Source organism: Oncorhynchus masou, chromosome 4, assembly GCF_036934945.1.
Source record: "Oncorhynchus masou masou isolate Uvic2021 chromosome 4, UVic_Omas_1.1, whole genome shotgun sequence".
In the NCBI taxonomy this organism is placed as follows: Eukaryota; Metazoa; Chordata; class Actinopteri; order Salmoniformes; family Salmonidae; genus Oncorhynchus; species Oncorhynchus masou.
Window position 1 is genome coordinate 8,801,661 of NC_088215.1, and position 14,558 is coordinate 8,816,218.

General features: G+C 45.9%; 1 protein-coding gene across 1 annotated transcript in view; it reads left to right on the forward strand.

Moving 5' to 3' along the window:
- The window catches only part of LOC135522819 (alpha-1,6-mannosylglycoprotein 6-beta-N-acetylglucosaminyltransferase B-like), a 177,910-nt gene that overhangs the window by 140,992 nt on the left and 22,360 nt on the right, over positions 1-14,558 (forward strand). Inside the window, exons 10-11 of the mRNA XM_064949441.1 lie at positions 11,386-11,519; positions 14,351-14,481. Coding sequence (XP_064805513.1) covers positions 11,386-11,519; positions 14,351-14,481 — 265 coding nt within the window. The remainder of the gene's footprint in view (positions 1-11,385; positions 11,520-14,350; positions 14,482-14,558) is intronic.

Consider the following 14,558-nt stretch of genomic DNA (forward strand, 5'->3'; position numbering starts at 1 on the left):
TGTGTGTGTGTGTGTGTGTGTGTGTGTGTGTGTGTGTGTTTGTGTGTGTGCCTGTGCGCGTGCATGTGGGTATGTGTGTGTGCGTTCAGGGGAAGAAAAAGAGGAGGGGGGGTCAGTGAAAGGAAGAGGGCAGAGGTCTGGTAAAGATGCTGAAAGCTGATATTGCGCAGCTTTAAATCACACCTTGCAACTGATTGTCGGGGGGGATACACTATTGATCCCTAGGTACGTGCAGCACAAGGGGATGTGTGAAACGTACTCCTCAACCTGAAGTCTCCCCACTTGGGCCAGCTAGCTTTTCGCCACGTGTGCTAGCAAGGCAGAGGTCCTGAGTTCGCGCCAGTTATGAATTGAATCGGGAGGAAGAGGTACTCGTTAAGCAAGCAGTGTGACGTCCTTTACATACGCATGGTGAATTTACTGCTCTGATAGAGCAGAGCTGGAGGAGGACTTGCGAGGGCATACATACAGTATACACGTGCGCACACACACACACACACAGAAAATGTTACGTAAGCACACACACACACACACTCCGCAACCCAGGCCATTTCTCACCTCACAAACTTACTCACCTCATGATCGGCTACTGGGAGCACTGATCACTGTATTTACAAGCCACAGTTACCTTTTCCCCCTTTTTGAACAAGATAACGTAATGTACACTGAGTGCACAAAACATCAGGAACACCTTTCATAATATTGAGCTGCACCCCCTTTTGCCCTCAGAACAGCCTCAATTCATTGGGGCAGAGACTCTACAGGGCGTTTAAAGTGTTCCGCAGGGATGGTGGCCCATGTTGACTCCAATGCTTCTCACATTTGTGTCAAGTTGGCTGGATGTCCTTTGGGTGGTGGACCATTTTTGATACAAGAACAGGTGTTCCAAATGTTTTGTATACTCAGTGTATAAGAAACTTTATATGTATCTATATCAGTGGTTTGTGATGTAGAACACACATTTATCTATATCAGTGATTTGTGATGTAGAACACACATTTATCTATATCAGTGGTTTGTGATGTAGAACACATATGTATCTATATCAGTGGTTTGTGATGTAGAACACACATTTATCTATATCAGTGGTTTGTGATGTAGAACACATATGTATCTATATCAGTGGTTTGTGATGTAGAACACACATTTATCTATATCAGTGGTTTGTGATGTAGAACACACATTTATCTATATCAGTGGTTTGTGATGTAGAACACACATTTATCTATATCAGTGGTTTGTGATGTAGAACACATATTTATCTATATCAGTGGTGTGTGATGTAGAACACATATTTATCTATATCAGTGGTTTGTGATGTAGAACACATATTTATCTATATCAGTGGTTTGTGATGTAGAACACATATTTATCTATATCAGTGGTTTGTGATGTAGAACACATATTTATCTACAGTATTTCAGTGGTTTAAATCTAAACAGGATTTGGGTGACAGCCTCCCACCCCGTCGCCCCCTAGGGACCGTTCCCGCTACAAGCAACAATTTAACCAAGATTAGTCCCCACTCTGATCCTCTGCTAGATATGCTACCAGATATTCCACTCAGTAACTCCAAAGCCATTTACTTCCTTCTTTTCATCCCTTCATCCCTCCTTCTCTCCATCCCACCATCCCCTTCACACATCCAGGGTAATCTTGTCTGTTGGCAGAAGATTCTCCTGTTTTTGAGACGATGAGGGAGGGAGGGAGGGATAAAGGGAGGGAGGGATGGAGGGAGGGAGGGATAAAGGGAGGGAGGGAGGGATAAAGGGAGGGAGGTATGGAGGGGGAGGGAGGGATAAAGGGCGGGAGGGATAAAGGGAGGGATGGATAAAGGAAGGGAGGGCTAAAGGGAGGGAGGGATAAAGGGAGGGAGGGATAAAGGGAGGGAGGGATAAAGGAAGGGAGGGGTAAAGGGAGGGAGGGGTAAAGGGAGGGAGGGATAGAGGGAGGGAGGGATAAAGGGAGGGAGGGAAGGATGGAGGGAGGGATAAAGGGAGGGAGGGAGGGATAAAGGGAGGGAGGGAGGGATAAAGGGAGGGAGGTATGGAGGGAGGGAGGGATAAAGGGAGGGAGGGATAAAGGGAGGGATGGATAAAGGAAGGGAGGGATAAAGGGAGGGAGGGATAAAGGGAGGGAGGGATGGAGGGAGGGAGGGATAAAGGGAGGGAGGGAGGGATAAAGGGAGGGAGGTATGGAGGGAGGGAGGGAGGGATAAAGGGAGGGAGGGATGGAGGGAGGGAGGGATAAAGGGAGGGAGGGAGGGATAAAGGGAGGGAGGTATGGAGGGAGGGAGGGATAAAGGGCGGGAGGGATAAAGGGAGGGATGGATAAAGGAAGGGAGGGATAAAGGGAGGGAGGGATAAAGGGGGAGGGAGGGATAAAGGGAGGGAGGGATAAAGGAAGGGAGGGGTAAAGGGAGGGAGGGGTAAAGGGAGGGAGGGATAGAGGGAGGGAGGGATAAAGGGAGGGAGGGATAAAGGGAGGGAGGGATAAAGGGAGGGAGGGAAGGATGGAGGGAGGGATAAAGGGAGGGAGGGAGGGATAAAGGGAGGGAGGTATGGAGGGAGGGAGGGATAAAGGGAGGGATGGATAAAGGAAGGGAGGGATAAAGGGAGGGAGGGATGGAGGGAGGGAGGGATAAAGGGAGGGAGGGAGGGATAAAGGGAGGGAGGTATGGAGGGAGGGAGGGATAAAGGGCGGGAGGGATAAAGGGAGGGATGGATAAAGGAAGGGAGGGATAAAGGGAGGGAGGGATAAAGGGAGGGAGGGATAAAGGGAGGGAGGGGTAAAGGGAGGGAGGGGTAAAGGGAGGGAGGGATAGAGGGAGGGAGGGATAAAGGGAGGGAGGGATAAAGGGAGGGAGGGAAGGATGGAGGGAGGGATAAAGGGAGGGAGGGAGGGATAAAGGGAGGGAGGGAGGGATAAAGGGAGAGGAGGTATGGAGGGAGGGAGGGATAAAGGGCGGGAGGGATAAAGGGAGGGATGGATAAAGGAAGGGAGGGATAAAGGGAGGGAGGGATAAAGGGAGGGAGGGATAAAGGGAGGGAGGGATAAAGGAAGGGAGGGGTAAAGGGAGGGAGGGGTAGAGGGAGGGAGGGAGGGATAAAGGGAGGGAGGGATAAAGGGAGGGAGGGAAGGATGGAGGGAGGGATAAAGGGAGGGATAAATGGGAGGGATAAAGGGAGGGAGGGATGGATGAGAGAGAGAGAGGGAGGGATGAGAGAGAGAGAGATAGGTAGGGAGGGATAAAGGGAGGGAGGGATGGAGAGAGTGCGGGAGGGAGGGAGGGAGAGATGGAGGGATAAAGGGAGGGAGGGAGGGAGGGATGGATGAGAGAGAGGGAGGTAGAGAGGGATAAAGGAAGAGAGGGATGAGGGAGGGAGGGAGCGATAAAGGGAGTGAGGGATAAAGGGAGGGATGGAGGGATGGAGAGAGTGGGAGGGAGAGAGAGGGAGGGAGGGATGAGAGAGAGAGAGGGAGGGAGGGATAAAGGGAGTGAGGGATAAAGAGAGGGAGGGATGGAGAGAGTGGGAGGGAGAGAGAGGGAGGGAGGGATGAGAGAGAGAGAGGGAGGGAGGGATGAGAGAGAGAGAGAGAGAGGGATGGAGAAAGGGTGGGAGGGAGCGAGGCAGAACTGAAAGTTAAATCTCTCATCAATGTTTCATGACACCGCTCTGAAAGCGGCCCCCTTGACTTACAGCTGCTCAAAGAGGCATGGCACTTTTAGACGCTCCCTTCGAGATATGTCGCTGTCGATCTAATGCCCTGTGCTCGTTTGCAGAAGAACACACCAAAGTGTCACAGAAATAGCTGCGTCACCTTGGGCAGCATGGTAAAAATATTATGCCTACAGTGAAATGTGTATCAATCGTGTTCACATGCTTGAAAATAGCCCATGAACACACACACACACACACAGGAAACGCACACTAGACACTGCATCTCCGAATATAGGCCTAGCAATCTTTGCTGTCGTGTTGACACAATAGCAACACATTAATAACGTCAGGACAACGTTGCAAAAAAAAATACCCAGTAGTTGCATGGTGTGAGTCACTGCGGTGTTAAACGGTGCCCATGGTGCAGGCTGTTGTATTTAATGCAGTGTGTGTTATTTACTTTGAAATGGAGCCAGTGAATCTGGAACACAGTGTTAGAAGGGGAAGTTACACACATCTACGCACGCACACACACACACACGCCGCTGCTAAATTGTGGCCACCACTGAAAGAAAAAATGAATCTGGCCCCGCTGCTGAAAAACATCCAAGGGAAACATTGCAAACTTCTCTGTCAAAGGGGCCTCGGTGACCACTGGTCAGCAGCACAGACGCGTTGTGAGGTACACATGGAAATATGAGATTCTAACTTGTATTTCTTTCTGGAAAATATGTTATCGATAGACTACAGCTCTGCTTCAAGTGCTTATGTGTCTACTTGAAAATCTGATTCTAGCAGAACATTTCAGCCCTGTCTCAAACTAGGAGAAACCATGGCTCTATCTATCCACACGCACACTCTGCTTGGTATTCCACGGTAACGGAACAACGCTTTGACTTTAAAAATGTATGCCAAACGAAAACGATTGATTTCAAAGTTGAACAAACGATAAAACTCTCCAGAAGGATTACTTTTAACAGTGTCCACAGAAGATGTGTCAAAAACGAATTGAGTGGAAGAACTGTGCGGATCAAACCGTAATGTAATTGCGGTAAAATCTCTCTCAGGTTGTTAGGTGCCCACATATTTCAAAAACAAAATCTCTGCTCTGAATTAAGATTCAAAGATGTCAGCAGAAAAAAGTGGGGTGTCAGCTATGTCATGGTACCTTGAGTTTGAAAAAATCTATTTATGTTATTGAAGTAAGTAAGTAAAGTGGATTTACACCCGGTAACAAAATTACGGTAACAGAATTACGGTAACAGAATTACATCATGGGTCCCTGAGCTGTACAACACAGAAATGTATAATGATGGATATGAATAAATATCATTCTCTGTTTGGACATCACAGCACAGCACAGCACAGCACAGCACAGCACAGCACAGCACGGTAGATTACAGTACAGTACAATACAGTACGTTAGAGTATAATACAGTACAGTAGAGCACAATACAGCAAAGCAGAGTAGGGTAGGGTAGAGTTCAGTGCAGTAGAATACAGTACAGTACAGTAGAGTATAGTTCAGTATAGTAGAGTATATTGTATACTGTACTATACTCAACTTTTCTTTAGTGTTCTATATTGTACTGTACTATTGTATTGAACAGTACTCTGCTATGCTCTACTCACTGTACTGTACTCTACTGTCCTGCACTGTACTGTACTGTGCTAGCCAAACTTGTGAAACATACGTCTATGATAGATCCAGATTTGGTCCAGTCCGGTCCGTCCTTTTGACATTAACATCTAAAAGCCAAGGCGGACTGACCAAAGCTCATCTACTTTTCAACATCCTTGAACGTCCGGTGTAGGTAGGTGCTCAGCAGTGAGGATGCTGGTTAAGGTAAATGGAGAGAGAGAGGGGGCTCATGGGTAGGTGTCACTAACAGCTGGGAGAGGTGACAATACCTGGAGAGTGAGAGATAGAGGTAGATAGCGGGAGAGAGAGAGAGGCAGGGGTTGTCCAGACTCAGACTGTTTTAACACTGTTGGTTTTGTCACGCCCTGGCCATAGAGAGGCTTTTTATTCTCTATTTTGGTTAGGCCAGGGTGTGACTAGGGTGGGCGTTCCATGTTATTTTTTCTATGTTTTTGTATTTCTTTGTTTTTGGCTGGGTATGGTTCTCAATCAGGGACAGCTGTCTGTCGTTGTCTCTGATTGAGAACCATACTTAGGTAGCTCTTGCCCACATGGGTTTCGTGGGTAGTTAATTTCTGTTTAGTGTGGTTTGCACCTGACAGAGCTGTTTAGGGTGTTTCTTTGGTCCCTTGTTGTATTTAGTGTTCAGTTTATTAAAATAATGATGAACACTTACCAGGCTGCATCTAGGTCCTCACCTTCTTCCACCAACGGCCGTTACGGGTTTGACCACTAGACGACAGGAAGACAAAGAAAGTTAACAGCTGAACATAACAAGCAGTATGCCAGTGGAAGGGAGAACAGTAGAAGGTGACCCAACTGTGGCTTGTGACTGTTATGATTTCCCATTGTAGCCAATTAGGTTGCAAAAATTCCATTATAGATTTTTTTTTTGTGTCATTTTTGTAGAGAAATTGAGTTGAATCACTTAATAATTTATAAACAACATTTCTATCATTAACATTACTATAACTAATTGGTATGTCTTCCATTACGTGTAACTTCTCCGAACTCTCATTATCCGCCCTCCACATGAAGGAGAGACATTAGAAAATGATCATACAGATATGTGGGTTGTTGGTAACGGTATTACAAGGCACAAGGCAATATTTCTTAAGCGTGCAGAAGGTGAACAACATCTCCAAAACCAAATATACGTTTTGATATCAGTTGCCAGGGTTATTTACGTCAACGTGATTGTGTTTTGATGTACAGTACCACTGAAATGTTTGGACACACCTACTCATTCAAGGGTTTTTCTTTATTTCCAACAGTCTTGAAGGAGTTCACACACATGCTGAGCACTTTTTCTTCACTCTCTGCGGTCCAATTCATCTCAAACCATCTCAATTTGTTTGAGGTCGGGTGATTGTCAGGTCAGCTGATGCAACAATCTCCTTGGTCAAATAGTCCTTAAACAGCCTAGAGGTGTGTTTTGGGTCATTGTCCTGTTGAAAAACAAATGATAGTCCCAGGGGCAAATGAGATGGGATGGTGTATCTTGTGGTAGCCATGCTGGATAAGTGTGCCTTGAATTCTAAATGGCTCTAAATAGGTCACTGACAGTGTCACCAGCAAAGCACCATCACACCACCTCCTCCATGCTTCACGGTGGGAACCACACATGCCGAGATCAGCCGTTCACCTACTCTGTGTCTCACAAAGTCACGATGGTTGGAACCAAAAATCTCAAATTTGAACTCATCAGACCAAAGGACAGATTTCCACCAGCTTGGCCCAAGCAAGTCTCTTCTTATTATTGGTGACCTTAATATAGTGGTTCCTTTGCAGCAATACGACCATGAAGGCCTGATTCACACAGTCTCCTCTGAACAGTTGATGTTGAGATGTACAGTGCCACCACCATGTAGAGACATACCCCAAGCGGCTTACAGCTGTAATCGCAGCAAAAGGTGGCGCTACAAAGTATTAACTTAAGGGGGCTGAATAATTTTGCACGCCCAATTTTTCAGTTTTTGATTTGTTAAAAAAGTTTGAAATATCCAATAAATGTCGTTCCACTTCATGATTGTGTCCCACTTGTTGTTGATTCTTCACAAAAAAATACAGTTTTATATCTTTATGTTTGAAGCCTGAAATGTGGCAAAAGGTCGCAAAGTTCAAGGGGGGCGAATACTTTCGCAAGGTACTGTATCTGTTACTTGAACTCTGTGAACCATATCTTTGGGCTGCAATTTCTGAGGCTGGTAACTCTAATGAACTTATAGTTCATCATAGTGCTTGATGGTTTTTGCGACTGCAATTGAAGACACTTTAAAAGTTGTTGAAATGTTCTACATTGATTGACTGACCTCCATGTCTTAAAGTAATGGATTGTCATTTCTCTTTGCTTAATTGATCTGTTCTTGCCATAATATGGACTTAGTCTTTTACCAAATAGGGCTATCTTCTGTATACCACCCCAACATTGTCACAACATAACTGATTTTTGTATTTTTTTGTATTTTATTTAACCTTTATTTAACCAGGTAGGCAAGTTGAGAACAAGTTCTCATTTACAATTGCGACCTGGCCAAGATAAAGCAAAGCAGTTCAACACATACAACAACAAAGAGTTACACATGGAATAAAACAAACTTACAGTCAATAATACAGTAGAAAAATAAGTCTTTATACAATGTGAGCAAATGAGGTGAGATAAGGGAGGTCAAGGCAAAAAAAAGGCCATGGTGGCGAAGTAAATACAATATAGAAAGTAAAACACTGGAACGGTAGATTTGCAGTGGAAGAATGTGCAAAGAAGAGAGAAATAATGGGGTGCAAAGGAGCAAAATAAATAAATACAGTAGGGGGAGAGGTAGTTGTTTGGGCTAAATTATAGATGGGCTATGTACAGGTGCATTAATCTGTGAGCTGCTCTGACAGTTGGTGCTTAAAGCTAGTGAGGGAGATAAGTGTTTCCAGTTTTAGAGATTTTTGTAGTTCGTTCCAGTCATTGGCAGCAGAGAACTGGAAGGAGAGGCGGCCAAAGGAAGAATTGGTTTTGGGGGTGACCAGAGAGATATACCTGCTGGAGCGCGTGCTACAGGCGGGTGCTGCTATGGTGACCAGCGAGCTGAGATAAGGGGGGACTTTACCCAGCAGGGTCTTGTAGATGACCTGGAGCCAGTGGGATTGGCGATGAGTATGAAGCGAGGGCCAGCCAACGAGAGCGTACAGGTCGCAGTGGTGGGTAGTATATGGGGCTTTGGTGACAAAACAAATGGCACTGTGATAGACTGCATCCAATTTATTGAGTAGGGTATTGGAGGCTATTTTGTAAATGACGTCGTCGAGGATCGGTAGGATGGTCAGTTTTACAAGGGTATGTTTGGCAGCATGAGTGAAGGATGCTATTTTGCGAAATAGGAAGCCAATTCTAGATTTAACTTTGGATTGGAGATGTTTGATGTGAGTCTGGAAGGAGAGTTTACAGTCTAACCAGACACCTAGGTATTTGTAGTTGTCCAGAACCGTCCAGAGTAGTGATGTTGGACGGGCGGGCAGGTGCAGGCAGCGATCGGTTGAAGAGCATGCATTTAGTTTTACTTGTATTTAAGAGCAAATGGAGGCCACGGAAGGAGAGTTGTATGGCATTGAAGCTCGTCTGGAGGGTTGTTAACACAGTGTCCAAAGAAGGGCCAGAAGTATACAGAATGGTGTTGTCTGCGTAGAGGTGGATCAGAGACTCATCAGCAGCAAGAGCGACATCATTGATGTATACAGAGAAGAGAGTCGGTCCAAGAATTGAACCCTGAGGCACCCCCATAGAGACTACCAGAGGCCCGGACAACAGGCCCTCCAATTTGACACACTGAACTCTATCAGAGACGTAATTGGTGAACCAGGCGAGGCAATCATTTGAGAAACCAAGGCTATGATTGGCTAAAACTCATTAAGAAGGTAAGACATTCCACACATTAACTTTTAACAAGTTACACCTGTTAATTGAAGCTGGTTGAGAGAATGCCAAGAGTGAGCAAAGCTGTCATCAAGGCAAAGTGTAGCTACTTCGAAGAATCTCAAATATAGAATATATTTCCAGTTGTTTAACACTTTTTTGGTTTCTACATGTTTCCAAATGTGTTATTTCATAGTTTTGATGTCTTCACTATTCTACAATGTAGAAAATAGTACAAATAAAGAAAAACCCTTGAATGAGTAGGTGTGTGCAAACCTTTGACTGGTACTGTATTTCTGATACCTTTTAAGACTTTTTCTGTTATATTTTCTAAGAATCAAATCAAATTTATTTATATAGCACTTCGTACATCAGCTGATATCTCAAAGTGCTGTACAGAAACCCAGCCTAAAACCCAAAACAGCAAGCAATGCAGGTGTAGAAGCACGGTGGCTAGGAAAAACTCCCTAGAAAGGCCAAAACCTAGGAAGAAACCTAGAGAGGAACCAGGCTATGTGGGGTGGCCAGTCCTCTTCTGGCCCGAGATTATAACAGAACATGGCCAAGATATTCAAATGTTCATAAATGACCAGCATGGTCAAATAATAATAATCACAGGCAGAACAGTTGAAACTGGAGCAGCAGCACGGCCAGGTGGACTGTGGACAGCAAGGAGTCATCATGTCAGGTAGTCCTGAGGCATGGTCCTAGGGCTCAGGTCCTCCGAGAGAGAGAAAGAGAGAATTAGAGAGAGCATACTTAAATTCACACAGGACACCGGATAGGACAGGAGAAGTACTCCAGACAGACCATTCCATAAAAATGGAGCTCTATAGAAGAAAGCCCTGCCTCCAGCTGTTTGCTTAAAAATTCTAGGGACAATTAGGAGGCCTACGTCTTGTGACCGTAGCGTACGTGTAGGTATGTACGGCAGGACCAAATCAGAGAGATAGGTAGGAGCAAGCCCATGTAATGCTTTGTAGGTTAGCAGTAAAACCTTGAAATCCCTAAGACAAGCCAAGTTTTTAAGCTGGAAAATGGAAAGAAAAATGTATCTTCATTTCCCAAAAATATAGACTCTTCGCTTTCATCTGACACCCAATTTGATATGCTCCTACATACTTCACATGTTGGTGCGCGTGGGTTCTTTTGGATGGAAATGCCCTGGGCTCTCGCGGGTCTTCAGCTTCTTCTACTAACCGTCCCTGAGCTCAGACAGTGGCTGGATTTAACACTCACTAGACTGGCAAAGCCCAGGGCAGAACTGTTAGGGCTTTGGAGCGTGTGTAGGGAATCTGTGAGTTACCATGAGTTACCATGTCACCCTTTTTCCTTGATTCCAAGAGATAGTTATTACCCGATTTCTCAGTATTCCCCATAGCCATTACTTTAGCATGCTGCTTCTAGTTCAATTACGTGCCCTTACATTTCTGAGAGGGTAAACTGGCCTTTAATTCTGCTTATATTACTTGGTTTTCCATCTCAGCTCCCAAACAACACTTGGTAGCTTTTGGAACAACAGAAATGATTGATGCCCCTCTCCCATCAACAGTGGCACAGCTATATCTATTAACTGCGACTTTACAACCGTTCCACAGTGAGCCTTTGTCGCCGATAGTATGTTCAGCAATGTGTGTCTTGAAAACCGGTATTGATGGTAGTTAACCTTTGTTGCTTTTTCTGTGTTCTCTCTTGACGGACACATACGCATAGCTTGTCAAACAGACACACGCCCTGCATATCGAGCAGACAAATACACACACATACACACACACACACACACACACAAACACACACACTATTTGAAAGACCGATTAACCAACACAGACCTCCACTTGTGATTACGGCCTTTGAGAAAACACAAAGGCTTTCGGGGGAAAAAGAGCGGTGGTGATGCATTGTGGCCATTACTGAAATGATTTAATTCTGTCTAAAAAATCTATTGTGACGTAATTTATTTAGTTGTTTACATTCATACAAAACATTCATGTCAAAAACAAGCATTCAGAAGTCGGGCTTTGTCTGTTCTGACAAGTTCTCTCAGTTTTCAGCATGTTCAGAAATACACATGATGTTTTAAATTAATCTCACATTTAATACCAGTATCCACTTTTGACAGGAAATGTCAGATGTGTAAATTTGCTCGCTGGTGTCGTGTTAAAATGTGCTCCTTATTTCAGGTGCCACATCCGTGTGATTGACACCTTCGGGACAGAGCCGGCCTACAACCATGAGGACTACGCCACCCTGCATGGCTACAGGACCAACTGGGGCTACTGGAATCTCAACTCCAGACAGTACATGACTATGTTCCGTGAGTATACATCAATATGGGTTATCACTCTTTAGTATTACAACACAATCGATGGTTGCACAGACTATGATTGAAGGCCCAATCTGTAAGATTTCCTGGTCTCAGATGGTTGATTCAGTCTACCGCAGTATTGGACGTAAACAACGTCATTATATTATAGCAATTCAGGGGGAGGAGTGTGAGGGTCCAAGGCAAAGCACTACCCATGAAACTTTCAGCTGATATTAGGTGTATTGGGAAGAGGGCTACAATTAAGACCTGAATATAGCCATGTGCTTGTTGGGGGCTCAATTATTATTTGCTTTTGGTAAATGGCATATTAAAAAGGTTAGGTCACTATTATTGGATGTCAACTCCAAAACTACTTATGGGAGAGTTAGGAGGGAGTTAGGAGGGAGAGTTTGGAGGACATGGTGATGTGAGAGGTAGGAGGCCACAGTGATGGGAGGGTTAGGAGGCCAGAGTGATGGGAGAGTTAGGAGGCCAGAGTGATGGGAGAGTTAGGAGGCCAGAGTGAGGAGAGAGTTAGGAGGCCAGAGTGATGGGAGAGTTAGGAGGCCAGAGTGAGGAGAGAGTTAGGAGGCCAGAGTGAGGAGAGAGTTAGGAGGCCAGAGTGAGGAGAGAGTTAGGAGGCCAGAGTGATGGGAGAGTTAGGAGGCCAGAGTGATGGGAGAGTTAGGAGGCCAGAGTGATGGGAGAGTTAGGAGGCCAGAGTGATGGGAGAGTTAGGAGGCCAGAGTGATGGGAGAGTTAGGAGGCCAGAGTGATGGGAGAGTTAGGAGGCCAGAGTGATGGGAGAGTTAGGAGGCCAGAGTGATGGGAGAGTTAGGAGGCCAGAGTGATGGGAGAGTTAGGAGGCCAGAGTGATGGGAGAGTTAGGAGGCCAGAATGATGGGAGAGTTAGGAGGCCAGAGTGATGGGAGAGTTAGGAGGCCAGAGTGATGGGAGAGTTAGGAGGCCAGAGTGATGTGAGAGTTCGGAGGCCAGAGTGATGTGAGAGTTCGGAGGCCAGAGTGATGTGAGAGTTCGGAGGCCAGAGTGATGTGAGAGTTAGGAGGCCAGAGTGATGTGAGAGTTAGGAGGCCAGAGTGATGTGAGAGTTAGGAGGCCAGAGTGATGTGAGAGTTAGGAGGGAGAGTGAGGTGAGAGTTAGGAGGCCAGAGTGAGGTGAGAGTTAGGAGGCCAGAGTGAGGAGAGAGTGAGGAGGCCAGAGTGAGGAGAGAGTGAGGAGGCCAGAGTGAGGAGAGAGTGAGGAGGCCAGAGTGAGGAGAGAGTTGGGAAGCCAGAGTGATGTGAGAGTTAGGAGGCCAGAGTGAGGAGAGAGTTAGGAGGCCAGAGTGAGGAGAGAGTTAGGAGGCCAGAGTGAGGAGAGAGTTAGGAGGCCAGAGTGATGGGAGAGTTAGGAAGCCAGAGTGATGTGAGAGTTAGGAGGCCAGAGTGATGGGAGAGTTAGGAGGGAGAGTGATGTGAGAGTTAGGAGGCCAGAGTGATGGGAGAGTTAGGAGGGAGAGTGATGTGAGAGTTAGGAGGCCAGAGTGATGGGAGAGTTAGGAGGCCAGAGTGATGGGAGAGTTAGGAGGCCAGAGTGAGGAGAGAGTTAGGAGGCCAGAGTGAGGAGAGAGTTAGGAGGCCAGAGTGAGGAGAGAGTTAGGAGGCCAGAGTGAGGAGAGAGTTAGGAGGCCAGAGTGAGGAGAGAGTTAGGAGGCCAGAGTGATGGGAGAGTTAGGAGGGAGAGTTGGGAGGCCAGAGTGATGTGAGAGTTAGGAGGGAGAGTTAGGAGTCCAGAGTGATGTGAGAGTTCGGAGGCCAGAGTGATGTGAGAGTTAGGAGGCCAGAGTGATGTGAGAGTTAGGAGGCCAGAGTGATGTGAGAGTTAGGAGGCCAGAGTGATGTGAGAGTTAGGAGGCCAGAGTGATGGGAGAGTTAGGAGGCCAGAGTGATGGGAGAGTTGGGAGGCCACAGTGATGTGAGAGTTGGGAGGCCACAGTGATGTGAGAGTTGGGAGGCCACAGTGATGTGAGAGTTGGGAGGCCACAGTGGGACACAGTAGGATTCCACCATCATAGAGCCCTGGCCTTCACTATCTGACTGGCTCTGCTTTTCATAGCATGTCATTGAGCTAACTGAGCACTTGACTTTATCCACCCTCACCCACTCCATCCTCCACAGCACCACTTTGCATCACTATATATTCTGCACCACCAGTACAGATGATCACTGATTTGTTGCTGAGCATTTTCCAGCAGAGACGGAAATGCAAACATCTAGTGTATTCAAGATTTTAAAAGGCTTCTAAAGTTTGTAATTTCCATTTAAAATGCCAGACTTGATTTGCCCTAACGAAAAATGTATCAACCCCTACAAAAATGGCCATTAATTATAATCCACATTATAATGAACTTTTCCTGTTGCAGGATTATTTTCCTGCAGTAACAAACTGGCTCAAATTAAGATCCTACATCTGTACCTATCCACCTGGCTATAATGCACCCACAATGGATACCTGCAGAATTCACCTAGGTTTAACATACCACTTAACACAACAATGCCAGGACTTTAGCATACAGACAGCTTTTAGATTAGCCACACTTACAATACCTTTTCGAATTAGCATATTAGAATTAGACTGAGGCACAGGCCATATCAATATCAGTAGAACCTCTTCACATTTCACTGAGGATATTGTTAAGCTCACGTTCAAATGAGATGAAGGTATACACCTGTGTGTTTACTATCTCTTCTGTATCTGTCTCAATCTTTTCCCCTGTCACTCTCCCTTCCCCTCACTCTGCCCTTTCTCTCCTCCCTCTCTTTCACCCTCCTCTCCTCAGCCCACACTCCAGACAACTCGTTCATGGGCTTTGTGTCTGAGGAGCTGAACGACACCGAGAAGAGTAGCATCATGCAGAACAAGGTCAACAACATGGCTGTGGTTTACGGCAAGGAGGCCAGCATGTGGAAGGTAGGCAAAACACACTGTCGTGGAAATTTCCTGTATTACCAAATCATGAGAGAGCAGACCACACACAAGTCAGAGAT